The sequence below is a fragment of the Phoca vitulina genome, unplaced genomic scaffold (genome assembly GCF_004348235.1).
Source record: "Phoca vitulina isolate PV1807 unplaced genomic scaffold, GSC_HSeal_1.0 scaffold100, whole genome shotgun sequence".
Classification (NCBI taxonomy): Eukaryota; Metazoa; Chordata; class Mammalia; order Carnivora; family Phocidae; genus Phoca; species Phoca vitulina.
This window is the reverse complement of record NW_022589803.1, coordinates 1,828,816-1,846,073: the sequence shown is the minus strand read 5'-3', so window position 1 is coordinate 1,846,073 and position 17,258 is coordinate 1,828,816. Positions and strand designations below refer to the sequence as shown.

At 48.3% G+C, this 17,258-nt stretch overlaps 2 protein-coding genes across 3 annotated transcripts in view; one reads left to right on the top strand and one right to left on the bottom strand.

Moving 5' to 3' along the window:
* PI4KA (phosphatidylinositol 4-kinase alpha) overlaps positions 1-17,258 on the top strand; it is a 118,472-nt gene that overhangs the window by 49,823 nt on the left and 51,391 nt on the right. The window lies entirely within an intron of this gene.
* Positions 1,848-16,462, bottom strand: SERPIND1 (serpin family D member 1). 2 transcript variants are annotated; one of them, XM_032397545.1, is made up of 5 exons: positions 15,715-16,462; positions 11,351-12,246; positions 7,378-7,651; positions 5,383-5,527; positions 1,848-4,677 (listed from the first exon to the last, which is right to left on the bottom strand). In XM_032397545.1, the coding sequence occupies exons 2-5, from the start codon at positions 12,228-12,230 to the stop codon at positions 4,486-4,488; spliced, it is 1,491 nt and encodes a 496-aa protein (XP_032253436.1). In that variant the 5' UTR covers positions 12,231-12,246; positions 15,715-16,462; the 3' UTR covers positions 1,848-4,485. The 2 variants fall into 2 exon arrangements, with proteins under 2 accessions (XP_032253436.1, XP_032253435.1); XM_032397544.1 differs by lacking the exon at positions 15,715-16,462 and having other exon boundaries at positions 11,351-13,122.

Here is a 17,258-nt window from a genome sequence, read left to right as displayed (position 1 = left end):
TGTAGAAGTCTTTTTCCCCTTTCTCAGTTGTTCCCAGCTGCCACTCCTAAGCCATGGCCCCAGGTTCTAATACTTGTTTCCATCCGTGTTTTTCTAACTTCCACTAAACCTACCTTCTGGTTAAGCCCTCCTTCTGCCTTCCAGTTCCTTCCCACCTTTCCCCACTCCCTGTAGTTCGAGTCTTGAACACTCACACACGTGTCCCTTCACATGGAACACCAGAGGGGTTGACCTCCGAGCTGCCAGGGTGACCCAGGGGTGTAGAGGTCAGGCAGGTGGATGGAGAGGCACCTCTCCTGATCTCAGTTTCTGTACTTACTGAAGTCTGGATGTTCATCATTCGGAATCTGGGGACTTTAGGGGTCTGATTTTAGGTGGGTGAAAAATGGGAAATGACTGGTTTATTATCATTTGCCTTTAAGATGTCACAGGTTGCACTTTGTGATATTCTGCTTCCATTCACCTTGCTTCGGCTTGTCCTTTTCTTTCCTGTCTCCCCCGCCCCGTAAGTGGCCGATTCTGGAGCAGGAACCGAGTTGCTTGTTCCCTTGTTGCATCTGTGTAATGACAGTCTCCTTTGCCTGAGTGTGCTTGAGGGGATGGTTTGCCTGCACCCTAGCTGCCTCCCTGTACTCTCAGCTTTTCCCTCTCCCCTGGGGACCTTACCACCTTTGCACCTGCGATCAGGTGCTTCCCACAGGCTCTGAGGATTTGAGAATGGCCAGGACTCTCTGCCGAGGTATTTTTCATCACCACCTGCATTGGTTTTTAAAAACATAAACTTTTTCATTTTATACTTAATGTCGATTACTGTACAGTTGTGTTTTAGAAGTACCATTGTACATGGATCCTTTGTTTAGCCTGGAGGGAAAGGTGAAGGGCATAAAGTCCATGGCACTCTCTCAGCCTGTCGGAGGGGAGGAGGGCCGGCAGCAGGCTCCATGAGAGAGCAGGTTTTGGCAGCCAGGGAGCTTGTTTGGGGTGACACTCGAATCCGTGAATTCTGGTGAGTTCGAACACCAGAATTCTCTGACCCGTGTGCCTGTGAGCTTTCAAGCTTGTATAGCCGTTGTCATTTAGAGTTTGATAACTGCATAGAAGAAATTCCAGGGGGCACTTTGCACTTTCCGGGAGTAGTGACCAATGAGGTTGGTTGGGAACACATAGGTGTTCAGGTCACAGGGGCCAGGGTTGGGCTCCTGGTCCTGTGCATGGGATCCTGGGTGAGCATCACAACCTCTCTATATAGGTCTGCTCTGCCCACAGAGCTTCTCGAAAAGATGAAGATGACCCTCTGAAGTGCCCAGCTGGGTCAGTGTAGGCATGACTGTTACCAATGATAGGCAAGCACACACTGACTTAAAATACTTTGTTTACTCCACTGCAGTGACCTTTTACATGAATAGAATAAGTATTGTAGTCTTAACAAAAGTTAATGGTTATATTATGGGGGAGGAAACAAATATTTGATTCTATTGCTCAACAAAGAGCACAGAGAATCATGGAATCTTACATTTGCTCTCTGGTTTGCCCCTTGAACCCTCTAGGAGAAACTAGTTTCCAACAGTTGTTTTTTTTTTTTAATGTGTTATCTTTCTTTTCTTTCTTTCCTTTCTTTTGGAAGAAGATACTCTGTTTTGGATCTTTTGATGACAGAGTGTCTCCAGGTACTTTGTTCAGTGGACGTGCCAGTGGGTTTGGGGCAGGAAGCCTGGGTGTCCATCCAAATGCAGCTTATCAGTGATTTATCAGTGACCTTAGGAGCCTTGGGGGGGGGGGGGGTCACTGGAGACTGGGTCATGTGATCTCTGAGGCTCCTTCAGAGCTTAGGTTTGGTGATCTTTGACCTGCAACTTCGTAGAAGAGTATTTCTTCAGAAATATCACTGATTAAATTGCTTCTCTTAATGTCTAGCCCATTAGTTAATCAAGCCCCATGAAAGGTATCTAATGCTTAGAGTCTTGTGTGTTCCACTGTTGTAGTGATTTGATAAGCTGCGCCTCCTGCTCAGAAAACATTTGTGCACTTCACTTAGAGCTAGTTTCCCTGTGCCACCGGTAATTTCTGTGGCCTTGGACAGGTTACTTATTCTCTCAGTGCCTATAAAGTTAGGTTTGTGGACTAACAGGTTTTAGGTCATGGACTCCTTTGAAAGTCTTGCCCTCTCTTTCCATAGAAATGCATCTCTTCACAAGGTTTTGCATTTATTCTCAGGAAGCTGAGTGGGAGAAACCTGCCCAGGGCCCCCCAGTTAGGAACCCCTGGGCTAGATACTCTCTCAGACAAAGATAGTACTTATCTAGCTTTTGCTAAGCACCAAGCACTGATGTAAACCCCATCCAGTCATTAACTCACTACTCCTTACAACAACCCTATAAGGTAGGTGCTGTTATTATCCCTATTTTACAGGTGGAGAAACTGAGGCACAGAACTTGCCTCAGAGTCCCACAGCTACTAAATGTCAGAGCCAGGGTTGGGACCCAGGCAGCCTGGCTCAGGGTCTGTGCTCTGAATTAACACTCTATTGCCTTGAAACCTGGGTCAGCTAGTTTGAGAAAGAGGGGATCTGAGTGCATTGAGTGGATGTGGGTGAACGAAAAGCATGGAGGCTGGAGGGCCTTGACCTGGGCCGGGTCACAGAGGAGCCTGGGCTGGCTCCAGCACAGGTGGGGCAGGCCACATTGGAAGGGAGAGGTCACCTTTTGGGTAGGGGACAGACGTGGCAAAGGGCTACAGGCAGAGTTTTTGAGAGAGCCACGTTTAGGAATGGGAGGAACAGGAGGAACCAGCAGCAGGACAAGAAAAGCAGAACAAGCACCAGGAAAGGACAGTGCAGAAGTGCACTGGAGAAGAAATTCAAGGAGTGGGGTGTCAGCCAGCTCAGGGCTCTCCGAGAGGTCAGGAGGCGTGACAGGCAAAGAGGGAGCCTCCACCCTGCACTAGTCAGATTCAGGAGGCAGAGGCCCTGGTGCAGAAAGTTGGGAAGGAAGCAGGTGGAGAGGTGTGTTAGCAACTAACAGCAGGGCCTGGGGCAGATCATGTCTCCTCTGAGACCTCAACTGTTTCTTCAGCTGCCAAAAGGAGGTGATAACAGTGCGAACCTCCTAGCTGTGGAGTGAGGACTCAGTGATAACCTGCGGGCAAACCCATCACAGCGCCCCCTACAGTGGGGAGCGTGAGGTGCTCCCCTTCTGCTGCCACCATGACTAGTATTGGTCTCACTGAGTCTGAAGCCCTCTGTGACAGACTCTGTGGGTGACTCTGGAGTCAAGCCAACCTGTGCTCAAACCCTGCTCCACCTCCTCTGCAGAGAAAGAAGAGAAAGCCTCTCTTGCAGGGCTCTGGGGGTCATAATTAGACAGCTGCACACACAGCATTTGTGATGCTCTCCCCATCACTGCCCAGAGACCCCAGCACTGCAGAGGCACCAGCACCCTTGAATTCTGAGCAGCCTTTTTGGATTCCACTTGTCTTACCCAAGTAGCGAAACATTCAGACATCTGAATGTCACCCGCTTTCTCAAACCAAACCCACTCTGGGAGCTCATCTGAGGGTCTCCCTGCGTCCAGGGATGAAAGCCAAAGCATGTGCCCCACATGAAGACTGGCATTCAGGACTTTCCCCGAAGCCCCATCCGCAGCATCTTTGCCCCCAGGATTTAGCAGCACTCACCATGTCCTGATCCCGAGGAATATGCCTGCTGTGGAGCACGTGAGTCACCGTGAAGAACTCAAGTTGCTTTTTTGTCAACCTCTGTCATTCCTGGGGATGTCAGCTATTTTGAATTTGGCTTTTCTTAGTTACTTGAGCCTCAAAAAATAGAGAATTATAACAGACACACAGTAAAAGTGGCAATATTTATTTATCTCTAAGGTGGAAGGCATGGCCATGTGTATACACTGTCCTCTGGGCAGCAGTGAGGTGACAGCAGAAGTATAGATGACATTTAGCATCAATTCAGAAGGTTAGGCCTTGAGAGAATTAGGGTGTTAGGCCCTAACACCCAGGGCACCCCTTGAATGTCATGAGGTTGCTTCTGTCCTGGGCACCATCCTTGGGAAAGGTGAGAAATTAGTCCTACAGCTCATTTCTGTGTTCTGTGTTCAGCTGAGGAGCGCTGGTAATTTGAGTAATAGAGCCAAAAGTTCAAGGACGGGGACAGCAGGGAAAGGAGGTACACAGGTAAGCCCCCTATAGGTTTGCACTGAGGAGGCGGGAGTGAGCCGGTCTGTATGTTGCTGACACCCTCTGGGTAATGGCTCACATATCACAGGTGCATTAACGTCTGTGAACTGCTGGCCTTGTTCACTGTGCGGAACGGATTCCTATGAGCTTCTCCGTCGGTTTGTAAATTTCTTCTCCTATGGGCCTCGATTTCAGAATGGTAGCATAAACCACGAAAGCCATGATGCCAGAACATCTCCGTTCTCATTGTTAGAATGGAACCAGAATTACACAGTGCCCCCAAAACCCAGACCTCCACCTTTAAGACTTGGTGGGGTTGGCAACTCTCCCCATGAAGAGCAGGCAGCTGGTGCGGTGCTCATAGATGAGGAAGAGGAAGGGGCGGTCGACAGTGAAACGGACTTGGGTAGTCAGCGGCATGAACCCCACCGTGGTCATGGCGGCAGCCTGGGTGCCCTCCTCGTTCACCGTGATGGTTCCTTGGTGCTTGAACTATTTCAAAATGGAAAGGAAAGTTGTCAGATCCCGTCAGTGGACACACAGAGGGATAGACGAGATAGTGGAGTCTCCTCTCATTCAGGGTGGAAACACCACGTGCAAGGCACAAACCACAGCTGGCCAGAATGACCCTTGAAGGTCTCTCTCACCTCCTGCCAGGTGCAGTTATTGTGCTCAGAGGCTGTGTCATATAAACAACGCATATCTCTGAACTCCAACATCACAGTTGCTCATGGTGGTGGTCATGGTATGAGTGGTCTGCCAGCAAAACGGCAGGGGCAGGCCCCATCTCCTGTGCACACTGTAGGCGGACTGCCAGAAGGGTGGGGCCTGGATCTGCATGGGTTTGTTGGACTGATATTCTCTCTTTTTTTGTGGAGTGTCTATTGTTGTGTCAAGTTCAGCATGCAGGTCATGCACTTTCTCTGCATATATTTAACGGGTCTTTCATGATTCAGCTGGGTGTAGCTATTTCACAGATTGGGGCGCATACCTCCTCTCTTTCTGCAGTCGGCAGGAATGACGCTCACTCCCACGCTGCCTCCTAAAACAGATTACCCTGCCCACTCAGTGTCTGGTAGACCCAGGGAGAGCAGACCCAGCACTGTTGACCTGTGAAGTCAGGCTGGGCAGGAGGGAGGCTTTGCTGGGGGCAGACCCTGAGGACGGGTGCAGAGGGTGGACGAGGGGAGAGCTTACCAGATCGATGGTGATCCTCTGGTCTGAGATTCCTGTCATATTGCTGTCGTTGTCGAACAGTGCCGTGACCCCCATTGACTTCAGGGCCTCCACCAGGTTGTAGTTCTTCTCCAGCTTGAATTTCGGCAGGAGCACTTCTCGAGTTCTGGGCAGAGAAGAAAAGGGGGCCCAGTTTTATTGAACCACAAGTTCCAAAAGAATCCTGTTTTTCCCTCAAATGTCCACAACCTCCTTTCCACCACCAACCGCAGGTTGCTTTTACCACAGAATGGATGCAGCACTTCTTGAAATTCATATTCCAGTACTGTCAGTTGAGTTTTGGGGAAAGACCATCCATTATGATTCCAGTTCCTTAAAATGGAAGCATGGTTAGTGCTATGCAGTCATTTCCTCCATACTGTGAGGTTCACGTCCTGCCTTCCAGGTCAGCAGCAGAACTATTACTGGTTTATGGTTTGAAAGTATCTAAAAATAATTCTCTTATTTGGGCCCTTGATTTCAGGCATTTCTTATTTTGTTAAGTAAGCAGTTGAGTATCTGATCAGTGTACAGAAGAGAACCCTTCACATGCCAGAAAGTGCTAAACTTTAGTTCTCTGCCCTTGTCTCAACACATTCAGTCCTTATGGATAAACAGCAACTACAGTGTCCATGGGGCCAAGTCCAGCACACAAAGGGGATAAAGAGACATCAGACACAGTCCCCCTTCTCAAGAGTTTGCTTTCCTTTTGGCAAGCCAGGACTCACGTGTGTGAAGCAGCAAAACAGTAAAGGTGGTATGGTAACATCTGAACAACCAGAACAGATCTAACTACTGGAGCTACCCAGCAGGGAGTGAGGAGGAGGGGGTGTTCCTGGGGCCTAGAAGGCTGCCCACAGCTTGAGAGATGGCGTGAGCAAAGCCCGGAGGGAGCTTGAGCTGCGGTCTGGCTGGGGTGCAGAGGGGCACCAGGCAGGCGGGGAGGAAAGAGGAGGAGGGGCAGAGCAGGTCAGACGGGGGACTGTGTCTGTGGGCCTGGCCAAGAAGCTGGGCTGCATCCCGTGGGCAGGTGCCCCATAGAGTGCTTCTGAGAAGAGGAGCCGGGGCCGGAGGGTGTCTTGGGAATGCCGTTTGGAGGCCAGTGCCGCATGGCTTGAGGAATGGAATGGGCAGGCTGTTTAGGCCTTCCTGGCTCAGGGTGGGAGGTCATGGGCAGAGAGGTTAGAAAGGAGGTGGGTACAGAGGGGACATTTCTAAGGAAAAATTGACAGGACCTGATGACTCACTGGCTCCCTGGGCGAATACCTTCCTCTAAGAGCCCACTTCTGGGTTTATTGCATTTCTTTGCATTCTTGTCCCAAAAGGAGACCTGAACCAGATTCACATCTTAATATGGGCCTAGCCAGTTTCCAATAAAACAGAAATGTGACTTCTCTATTCTTTCTGCCATGTTCCGCTAAAATCATAGTAACTACTTAAAACCTGTAGTTTTGACTCTGGAGTAATAAATAATGAGAGAGGAAAATCATGAACGACATGTCCTTCGTAGGTTATGAGGATTACAGCATTTCCTGCACAGGGAAGGGAGAGCTTATCACAGGCACCAGGCTCTGTGATAGGTGCTCAGTGTCACTTTTCTAGGTGTTTCTCTCTGCGACCCTGGGAAGTCCTAGGATCGTGCTGCTTTTACGGATGACGAAGCCAGGGCTCAAAGCCACAGAGCAAGTAGGTGGCAGGGCCAGGATTGTTTCCAAGCTGGCTCTAAGTCACCTGCCCCTCACATCTGAAACTGTCATATGGCAGGGAGGAGGGCAGCTGTGTTTCTCACAGATGCTGTCCGATTGCTTCTCACTGAGCAGGAGATTTGGAATGAATTAACAAGACTGGCCCAGGATGGAAGTTCTTGGGTTTTTATGCACACGTCTCCCTTCTCCTTGAAATGACCAAAATTCCCAGTGTTTCTGGTCTCTCCCAGCTTCCCAAAGATCAAAAGAGCGAACATTCAACCTGAAGTACCTGTTTGTCATGCTTTTCTGCCATCTCTCCACCACCTGGGGCGTCAGCTGTGTCTCAAGGGTCTTCATCCCAGACAGCTTGTGCGGGACCACGATTAGCATGCTGATGCCCCCCACATACTCCAGCCTCAGGACATCGCAATCCAGCTCCTGGTCATTTGCTGCCAGAAAGTTCCCCTTGGTCTGCATCATGGAAACTTTGACCACCTCTCGCTCATTCAGCCGGAAGTTGTGGTTGTGTGTCATTTCTACTGGGAATTTATTCACCCAGGATCCTGTAAAGTCAACAAGAACAGGGCTTTTATTAAAATATCATTTTAAAGCCGTGGTCCACACATGTGAGCGTGCATCAGAAACACCTGGAGGGCTTGTTCTGTCTGCAGGGCCCACCCCCAGAGTCTCTGGTTCTGTAGATCTAATTTGAACCAAGAACTTGCATTTCTCACAAGTTCCCAGATGGTGCTAATGCTCCTGGTCCGGAGACTACACTTTGAGGACCGCTGTTCTAAATGATTCCAAGGTCAGAATGCTGACATACTTGTAGGAAGTATGATAATGGTAGAGAAGTTAGATAGACTGGAATGAATTCTGGTTTAGATGAGGGCACTAACTAGTTGTTTGACTCTAGCAAGATGCCGAACGTGCCTGGACCTCTACTTGTTGACTTGTAAAATGAGTAGCTTTTTGCTCGTGGCAGCTCTGTTTCGATGGTTTTCATCCCTTCCACTCTGTGACTCCATAGGGACTAGCAGGATACACTGATGATGCCATCAGATCTTCATGTCAGATTTGGGTAAAATGCTGTGTGTCCAGGAGTAAGTACATGTCTGTTTTAGCTCTAAGATGCTAGTAACTATAATAATGGCCTCTCACTGACAACTGAGAACTGGCAGTGTGCCAAGCATTCCTTTAAGCATCATTCCTGTATCCTTCGTTTCCTGCTCCTAGCAGCCATATGAGATGCGTGCTTTTTATTATACGCCTTGTTTTACAGATGAGGAAACAGACGCACAAAGAAGCAAAGTAACTTGTTCAGGGTTTCCAGCTGGTAGGTAGAGCCACTGGGATGAGATAAGCCTCTGCCTTGGGCTTCTCAGTCTCAGCACGGTTGACATTTGGGAAATTCTCTATTGTGGGGGCTGTCCTGTGCACTGTAGGGTGTTTCGCAGCATCCCTGGCTTTTCTGCCTGAGATGCCAGGGGTGCTTCCTCCTTCCCCTCAGGTTGCGGCAAGCCCCGATGTCACTGCGCTTCTGCTGGAGCCTGTCACATGTCGCCTGGGTTTCTTTCTTTCTGACTTCCTCCTGAGACCCAACCTGTTTTTATTGAGCTTTACAAGGCGGTTATAGTATTTGTAACTAAAAATCAAATTAGTGGGCACCTGGGTGGCTCAGTCAGCAAGTGCCTGCCCAAGGTCCTGGGATCGAGCCCTGTGTTGTCAGGCTCCCTGCTCCACGGGGAGCCTGCTTCTCCCACTCCCTCTCCCTACTGCTCCCCCTGCTTGTGCTTGCTCTCTCTCTCTCTCTCTGTCAAATAAATAAATAAAACCTTTTTTTTTTTTTAAAGATTTTATTTATTTATTTGACAGAGAGAGACACAGCAAGAGAGGAAACACAAGCAGGGGGAGTGGAAGAGGGAGAAGCAGGCTTCCCACGGAGCAGGGAGCCCAATGCGGGGCTCGATCCCAGGACCTTGGGATCATGACCTGAGCCGAAGGCAGACACTTAACTACTGAGCCACCCAGGCGCCCCTAAATAAAATCTTTTTGAAAAATCAAATTAGTAACAAATTGAGGAGCTAGCAATTAAAATTATACTTCTAGACCTTCATTTCTTTTGATAAGCATCCATGATTTAAAAAAAAAAAAAAGCATCCATGAAAGATTGGGTGCTACTGGCATTTCATTCCTCTGATTCCAATGTTAAATTAAGTGACCATCCAACACAAAGGGGAAAGACACACGTATATTTGCCACTCTAACCCCTTGGTGTGACACTGGTTACTATGTGCTGGAGGTTATAAACCGACTGTCCTAGTCATTCTGCAGTCCTTGCCGGCGGGAATGGCTTGCTGCTGTGTTTCTCTGCCTACTCTTGATCATTCGGCCAGCCTAATGCAGAGGCACTCATGTCCGGGGCACCCCACGACCGGTAGAACTGAGGGCTTTGGTGCTGCCCAGGTAACTTACACTGGCTGTTCTGAAGCTGTTCCTAAATACAGGTTAGTTGCTCACGGAAGCAGAATAACCGTCACTAGCAATATCATACCTACTTAATATATTATATGACATTGGCATCTGCAGTTTTACTCCTTCAAGTTCATTGAGTTCTTGCCACATGCCAGAAGCTAGCGCTGCATCACTACCTGTCGCAGTGCTGCACACAGCCCTGCCAGAGTTATCATCATCTCTGTGATAAAGGGGAGGAAACTGAGCCACAGAGACATTGAATGACCTGCCCGAGGCCACATGAATAAGAAGTGGGGAGGCCAGGGCTTGAACTCCAGTTTGCTCACTTCCACGTACTTATGACCAGTAATAAAAAATATGTGTGTGGGGGGGCACCTGGGTGGCTCAGTCAGTTGAGCACCTGACTCTTGATTTCAGTTCAGGTCATGATCTCAGGGTGGTGAGATCGAGCCCCACTTCGGGCTCCGTGCTGTGTGTAGAGCCTGCTTGTGATTCTTTCTCTCCTTCCCCCTCTTCCTCCTCCCCGCTGCTTACATTCGTACTCTCTCTCTTAAAAACGAAGAAGTGTGTGTTCATTATATATACGGCATGTGTCTGTGTGTCTGTCACAAGCCTGTTAGAGCCTCAGCCTTTGATCACCCACTACAAGGCCTTCGGTGTGCCTGGCATTTGAGAGGGAAGCCCAGGGGTCTGGCTCAGCCTCCATGCCCCTCCTGCGGTCTTGGCTGCTTCAGCCCTACTTTGCCCATCTGGCAGAATGTCCGCCTGGCACAGCTGCTGGAAGGCCTTGGCCCTCCCTCGGCAGCCCCACCACCCCAGAGCGGCAGCCAAGAGAGGGCCCTTGTCCTTCGCCTCCCTGGGCTGCTGTAACCAGTGCTGGAGCTAACTAGCGAGGAAGCATAGCCTCCCAGGCCTCAGGGACTGACTCTAGCTAGTGCCCACCAGGTTTTGGTGGCAGAGAGGAGAGTGGTTATGTGTCACCATGAGTCATTGAGATGTGGACCCATTCCTAGTGTCTGCCCTTTGGCTCTCTAGGCTTGTAGACTGAGGTAGAGGTTTCTTCCAGTTCAAGCCCCAGTGAGGGCACTGTGAACAAGGTCTGGATTTTACAAGTCCATTGCCCATTTACTTTCAGGATCCCAGGGGTCCTATGTCTGTGTAGTGGTGTGGGGGTGGGTAATGTCCTCCTTTCTTGTCTGGCCCAGAATAGTTGGTCTGGAAATAATAGTTTATTTCCCCACCCCCTCCTGCCCATTAGTGCACAAGTATCCCAAAAAGGAGTTGCAGGTATTATTGTTAGTCAAGCTGAACAGTTTTCAGACACCTGTCTTCAGCCTCTTGTCCATATTCCTGCTTACTGATAATTGGGAGAGGAGATGAAAAAAACTCAAATCCAAGATGGCCAAATGCTAAAAAGGTTTTTCATTTTTTCTTCCAATTTAACAAAGCACTAGAGATGGCCTGCCTGGTGCAACCTTGGCTCTGCTCCTTACTGGTTGTGCGCCCTGGGAGCATCATTTTACTTCTCTGTGCCTTGGCGCTCTGTCTGTAAAATGGGATGCTAATAGCAAGGTTGTGGTGAAGTTTCTGTGAGCATAAAGCACAGAGTTAGGGCTCAGCGTCAGCAGCTACCGTCATCTCATCCTGATCTTCCCTGTGAGCTGACCTTGTGTCTTGGTTTCCTGGATAAATTGAGCTAGAGAATACAGTTCTTGATGTTCAGTCCATCTGCACATTAAAAGAGTATGTCACGAGTTTGTTTTGAGAAACTTAAAGCTATTTCTTACCTTTAAAGTAGATGCAGTTTAGAATCATCATCTGAGTAGCTGGGTCTATATTCTCCAGAGCGTCTTTTATGAGACCCTTGGTGATCTTCAGAATGTGGTTATTGGTTTTCGATATGAAGGCAGGGTCTGAGAAGTCAGCCGCCTGGGCCTCTGCAAAGTAGTACTCTCTTACTTTTCTTTTGAAGTCATCCAGGATTGGAAATTGCTTCTGGACGTAAAGATCATTGACTGACCGCAGTGTGTACCCAAAATTCCTCCTGAAGAGGCGATGAGTCAGCTTACGGAAGAGATTGTGAATGGTCATGATCTCATACTTGCTGCTGGCATTGACAAAGTCTTTGAAATGCAAAATCGAGTGCACTTGTTCATAGGTCTCCCCCTGCAGTCCAAAGGAAATCATACCCATGGCCGTGGAAATGCCCACTGGGGCTATGAAGATGTTGTCGGAAGCACAGGCCTGCTCCTTCAGCACTTGGTAAAGATTGAAAGCGAACTTGGCATTGAGAATGTTGAGACGCTGGATCCGGCTCTTGCCTTGGAAGAGCTCGAGGATGTTCCCAGCACCGGCCTCTGAATCGGTTGGCGAAACCGCATCAATGATGTCAATATAGTCATCATCTTCGCTGAATATCTTCTCTAGGTCCAGATAGTCCTCGTCCTCCTCCCCCTCTGTGATCCAGTCGTTGGTGACCGTGTTTTCCTTGTGGAAGTCGGCAGGGAGAAGGGCCATGCTCAGGTTTTTGCTACTTAACTGCCCCCACTGGGGATCTGCTGATGGAGAATCTTCCCCTCCTTTCTCAAGCTGACTGGCCAGGCTGTTGCTCCCACGCATGGACATTAGTATGAGAGAAACGATGAGAGGTTGGAAGAGGTGTTTCATTTTGGCAGAGCTAAAGCTGGGAGAGAAAACCAGCAATAGGGTGAAAGGCGGCCTAGGGGACTGGCCACTACAGTGCTCAGAGGGCAAGCCCATAGCTTTCACCCCAGAAGATGCCCTGGGAGTGTCAGTCCTTAACCATTTTAAGATCATGCACCTTCAGAGAAGCTGGTGAAGATAAACAGATACGAACATTTTGTGTGGCTTCATAAACCTACCTGAAGGATCTGTGGGCCCCAACCTGAAAATCCCTTCAGTAATATATATATATTCCTGGGGACTCAGTGTTCCCAGGGAGTTTCTTTTTCATTCACTCACCAAACTTTGTCTCCTGTTTTCCAAACAACATATTAGGCATTGGAGGCACAAAGGTGTCCCCCACCAAGGGGCTCTGCCAGCCAGACAGGGAACAGATGTGCAGTAAAGCAGAGGGGCTCTCGTAAGGACACTACCAAAGCAGATGGGGGTGCAGAGCTGGGGTGTGGCCCTGTCTCCTGGGGCAGGAGCGGGCTGCCAGGGGAGCTTCACCAAGCTTCCCTGGGAGGTGGGGTCTGAGTAGAGATGTTGAAAAAGGCGTACAGGCCAGGCTCTCTGCAAACAAATATCCTAAAGATATGTGAAATTTGTGTCGTTATTTGGGGTTGTGCAATTTGCATAACATTTGGAATTTGTCGTGATGCAGAGATCCTCTGGGTGCCTCGTGGAAGGTGGCTGGCAGCCTGACTTTCCCCTGGAGCCCCAGAGGCTGTAAGGCTGTATGGCTTACCACAGGTGTCCTCTCTTCTCTGCATCTGTTACTTGGCTTCTGCTGCTGTCAGGAGGACCTACTAAATCTTTTTTACTGAACTGCTTCTAGCATGGGGTTAGGCGCAATCTTACCAGGTGTATAAGGTCTGTGTGAGGATGATGTCGGAAAGCTCTCACTAGAAGGCCTGAGGGGCAGTCCCTTTATTTGAATGAGTTTTGGGGCACCTGGGTGGCTCAGTTGGTTAAGCATCTGCCTTCGGCTCAGGTCATGATCCCAAAGTCCCAGAATCAAGCCCCTTGTCCTGCTCCCCACTCAGCAGGGAATCTGCTTCTCCCTCTGCCCCTCCCACTGCTCGTGCTCTCTCTCATTCTCTCTAATATAAATAAAAATCTTTAAATAAACAAGTTTTTAATACATACACTGTGGTAAGCCTGTCTTTATCTACCCATCCTGTGCCTTGTTCCAAGGAAGGATGTATCTTGACTTGTCAAATCAGTTTTACCTGCCAAATGGCTTTATCTTTCTCTTGCTCACTTCCTGCATATTAATTGCATTCTGGGTAGATGAGCTATTATTCGATGTTTCTGTGTTTCTCCAGGGCAGCAACAGTAGGCACTTATAATGTTCTACCATCGTACGTGTCACTTCTGAGCAGCCCGGAAAGAAGAACTGTGTCTCGTCAAGTTTGTTGTGTGTATGTAACCATCTCCTATTTGAGAACCAGAATATCTGCTTCCGGTCTAGGCCAGATAAGAATCACTGGCGTCTGTTAAGTAAATATGTGGACTTGTTAGTCTGAATTTTGGCCTAGCTATACAGATACCCAACTTGTGATGCTCTCAGTTTTGTTGACGTTGATGACAGCAGTGACTCTTGATAGAGCGTCTGCTCGATGCCAGGTGCTGTGCAAGGAATTTCATCTATGTAACCTAACGTCATCCTTCTAACATTTTATATACCAGGATACTGAGCCTTATGTCGCTGTATGTGGCAGTGGAACCTCTGCCTCTTTGCCTCGGAACACCGGGACTGGTTTCTCTGTCCCCCAACCACCCCCCCAACCACCATCTCCCTCCTTGGGTCTTCCCCTACAATACCGTGAAAATAATCAGCTCAAGTGCTGTTCTAATCACCACCGAAAAACTTTTGACTCACACATTTTGGAGAGGGCAGGTCACATAAGTCTCTGACTTTGAAAATGTCTGTTGTCTTTTCCCACCTCACACCCTCCCCCCAGCATCCAGCTGAGGCTGTGGTGCTGCACACATAGCCCGCACACGAGAAGCCATTTCTGATGTGTCTGGCTGCAGGTAGAACTGGGCCCAGCGTCCAGATAGAACTGGGCATGGATATTGATAGCAATACACTGTAAAAAGTTAGAAAAGAAGAAAGCGAGCAACTTGGTGGAAGTCTTCTTGCTAGGCTGCACTTAGGAAGATCCTTGTCAGGCAAAAACAAGGTTAAAAAAAACAACTTGAATGAATAAGGGTTCAGGAAAAGGAATCTGGGACCAGATGAGGCAGAGGTGAAGACGTTCATGTTTTTTACCCTGTGTTCATATAGTATATTTGGAAGCTTCTTATACCCTGTTCCTGCATTATATGATGAAAATCCAAAAATAGTGTTCATTATTCACTTATCAGAGGAAGGAGAAAAGCTCTCTGATATTTTCTGTGGATTGAAATTAAGGATCTCAAAGGCCAGTCTTGGTGCCTGGGTGGTTCAGTCAATTAAGTGTCTGCCTTCGGCTCAGGCCATGATCTCAGGGTCCTGGGATCAAGCCCACATCGGGCTCCCTGCTCAACAGGGAGTCTGCTTCTCCCTCTCCCTCTGCTTCTCTTCCTGGCTTCTGCACTCTCTCTCTCTCTCTCTCGCATAAAATCTTAAAAAAAAAAAAAAGGCCAATCTTCCTATCATTCTGCCATTTAGTATAACAAGAATTATATAAGACACTTTAAAACTACCACTAGGTTATGTTTAAATCAGGGGACTATCTTTGAAGAGAAGCAGTATTTTTTAAAGGTAAATCATTCAAAAGTTTTCCTTTCTGGGAACTTTATATGGCGCTTTCTCATGCCAACGGTGTGGAGCAAGGTTGGCCTTTTGGTCACACGTCAGAGCATAACACCTGGACACCTTAGTCCCTCCTAGCTATGTCTTCAGGCCCAAAGAGGGCAGATGTGATGGGAGAGAAGTGACTGCTTGAAGTTTTAAAAACCTTTCACTTTGAAATAACTTCAAACATTAGAAAAGTTGAAAGACCGGCATAGAGAATAGCCCCTGTACACCCTTTTCCCAGATTCACTAGCTTTTGTATTTGGAACAATTGCTTTATGGCTTTGTGTACACAAGCAGGCACACACATATACTCTTTTCTTTTCTGAAACCTTTGAGAGTAGGTCACTTATAGTGTGTCCCTCTAACTTTTAATTCTAATATTTCAGGGAAAAAATGCCTAAGGACAAGGATATTTCATGCACCATCACAGTACCATTATGCACTTAAGATAATTTAACACAGGCACAATACTTTCCTGTTCTAGTTCCTATTCCAATTTTGTCAGTTGTCTCAGTAATGTACCTGACAGAATGTTATATTAGGCAGACTAAAAAACAGAACAATTTTTCCATTTTTAAGACAGTGTAGAAAGCTTTTGAATTTGTAGTTTGATAGAGAAATGCACCAGTTACCCATCTCTAACCACTGCAAATAAGAATTTATAATAGAAACCAAACTCACCTCTGTGCTTCTGAGAAGTGGTGTTGCAGAGATGAAATGAGCCAAGGTCACCAGCGGGTTTCAATGTGAACTTTGGTGCTGGGCCGGTGTTGGGTATTTTCCAAAGTAAATATGTCCCAAATCAAACACCATTCAATTAGCTTTGTCAGCACAAACCCCCTCGGCTGTGTCTTTGATCTCTGCTGAGTGACTTCTGACTCCTCCGCTCCAGTTCTAGTACAGCTGGTGTTTTGAAGGCATGACTATCACTGTGTCGACGTGCTTGTGGGCAAGCTGAAGCCTTGCTGACGTGCTGAAGCCACCACATAATGAGATGCTCTTCAGAGCTCTGGGGGCTAGGTTACATTGGGGGTAGCTATAATGCTCCCCTAAAAGCAGAGGCCCACTCATCTGCCCTCCAGCTTTGGATTCTCCCACTCAGATGATCTGGCCGTGGTCTGGTCTCCAGGGCTGACGTGGCTGCGAGGCAAGTGTCCCCATGCTTCCACGAGTGTGTCCCTCAGAAAAGTGGCAGGGGGGAGTGAGATCAGTGATTTATAGTGTAAGGAGACCTTGGTACAGAACTTTCTTCAGTCAGGGCTCACTCACTATGTTCTGTGCCAGGCTTGCAGTCCAGCTTCCTTAGCTGTTACAGGACAGATAGGGTATTACTGAGCAGTGCTCCCCAAATTCTGGCCCACCTAGGCATTCACAGGGATCTGTGGAGCTAGGATCACTATGTTTTTTTTAAGATTTTTTATTTATTTGAGAGAGAGGATGAGCATGAGCGGCGGGGAGGAACAGAGGGAGAGGAAGAAGCAGACTCCCCACTGAGCAGGGAGCCCGACATGGGGCCGATCCCAGGACCCTAAGATCATGACCTCAGCCGAAGGCAGACGCTTAACCAACTGAGCCACCCAGGTGCCCCTAGAATCACTCTTTAAAATTTATTTTAGGGCGCCTGGGTGGCTCAGTCGTTTAGCGTCTGCCTTCGGCTCAGGTCATGATCCCAGGGTCCTGGGATCAAGCCCCGCATCGGGCTCCCTGCTCCGCGGGAAGCCTGCTTCTCCCTCTCCCACTCCCCCTGCTTGTGTTCCCTCTCTCGCTGTCTCTCTCTCTGTCAAATAAATAAATAAAATCTTTAAAAAAATAAAATAAAATAAAATTTATTTTAAATTCTGTAATCTAGGGCACCTGGGTGGCTCAGTCGTTAAGCGTCTGCCTTCGGCTCAGGTCATGATCCCAGGGTCCTGGGATCGAGTCCCACATCGGGCTCCCTGCTCGTCGGGAAGCCTGCTTCTCCCCTTCCCACTCCCCCTGCTTGTGTTCCTGCTCTCGCTATCTCTCTCTGTCAAATAAATAAATAAAATCTTTTTAAAAAAATTCTGTAATCTAAAACATTATTATAGGAATATTCTGGATTGTCTGGAAGACCAACTTATCACAGAGCATTGCTCCCTGATTTTGGTACCCAAGAGTGTGTTTGTTACCCAGAGGCCCTCTAATGAAAACAGGACTCTCTGGGGACTCTGTAGGCTTGTGAGGAGCCTGTAGGGGGCGTCTGT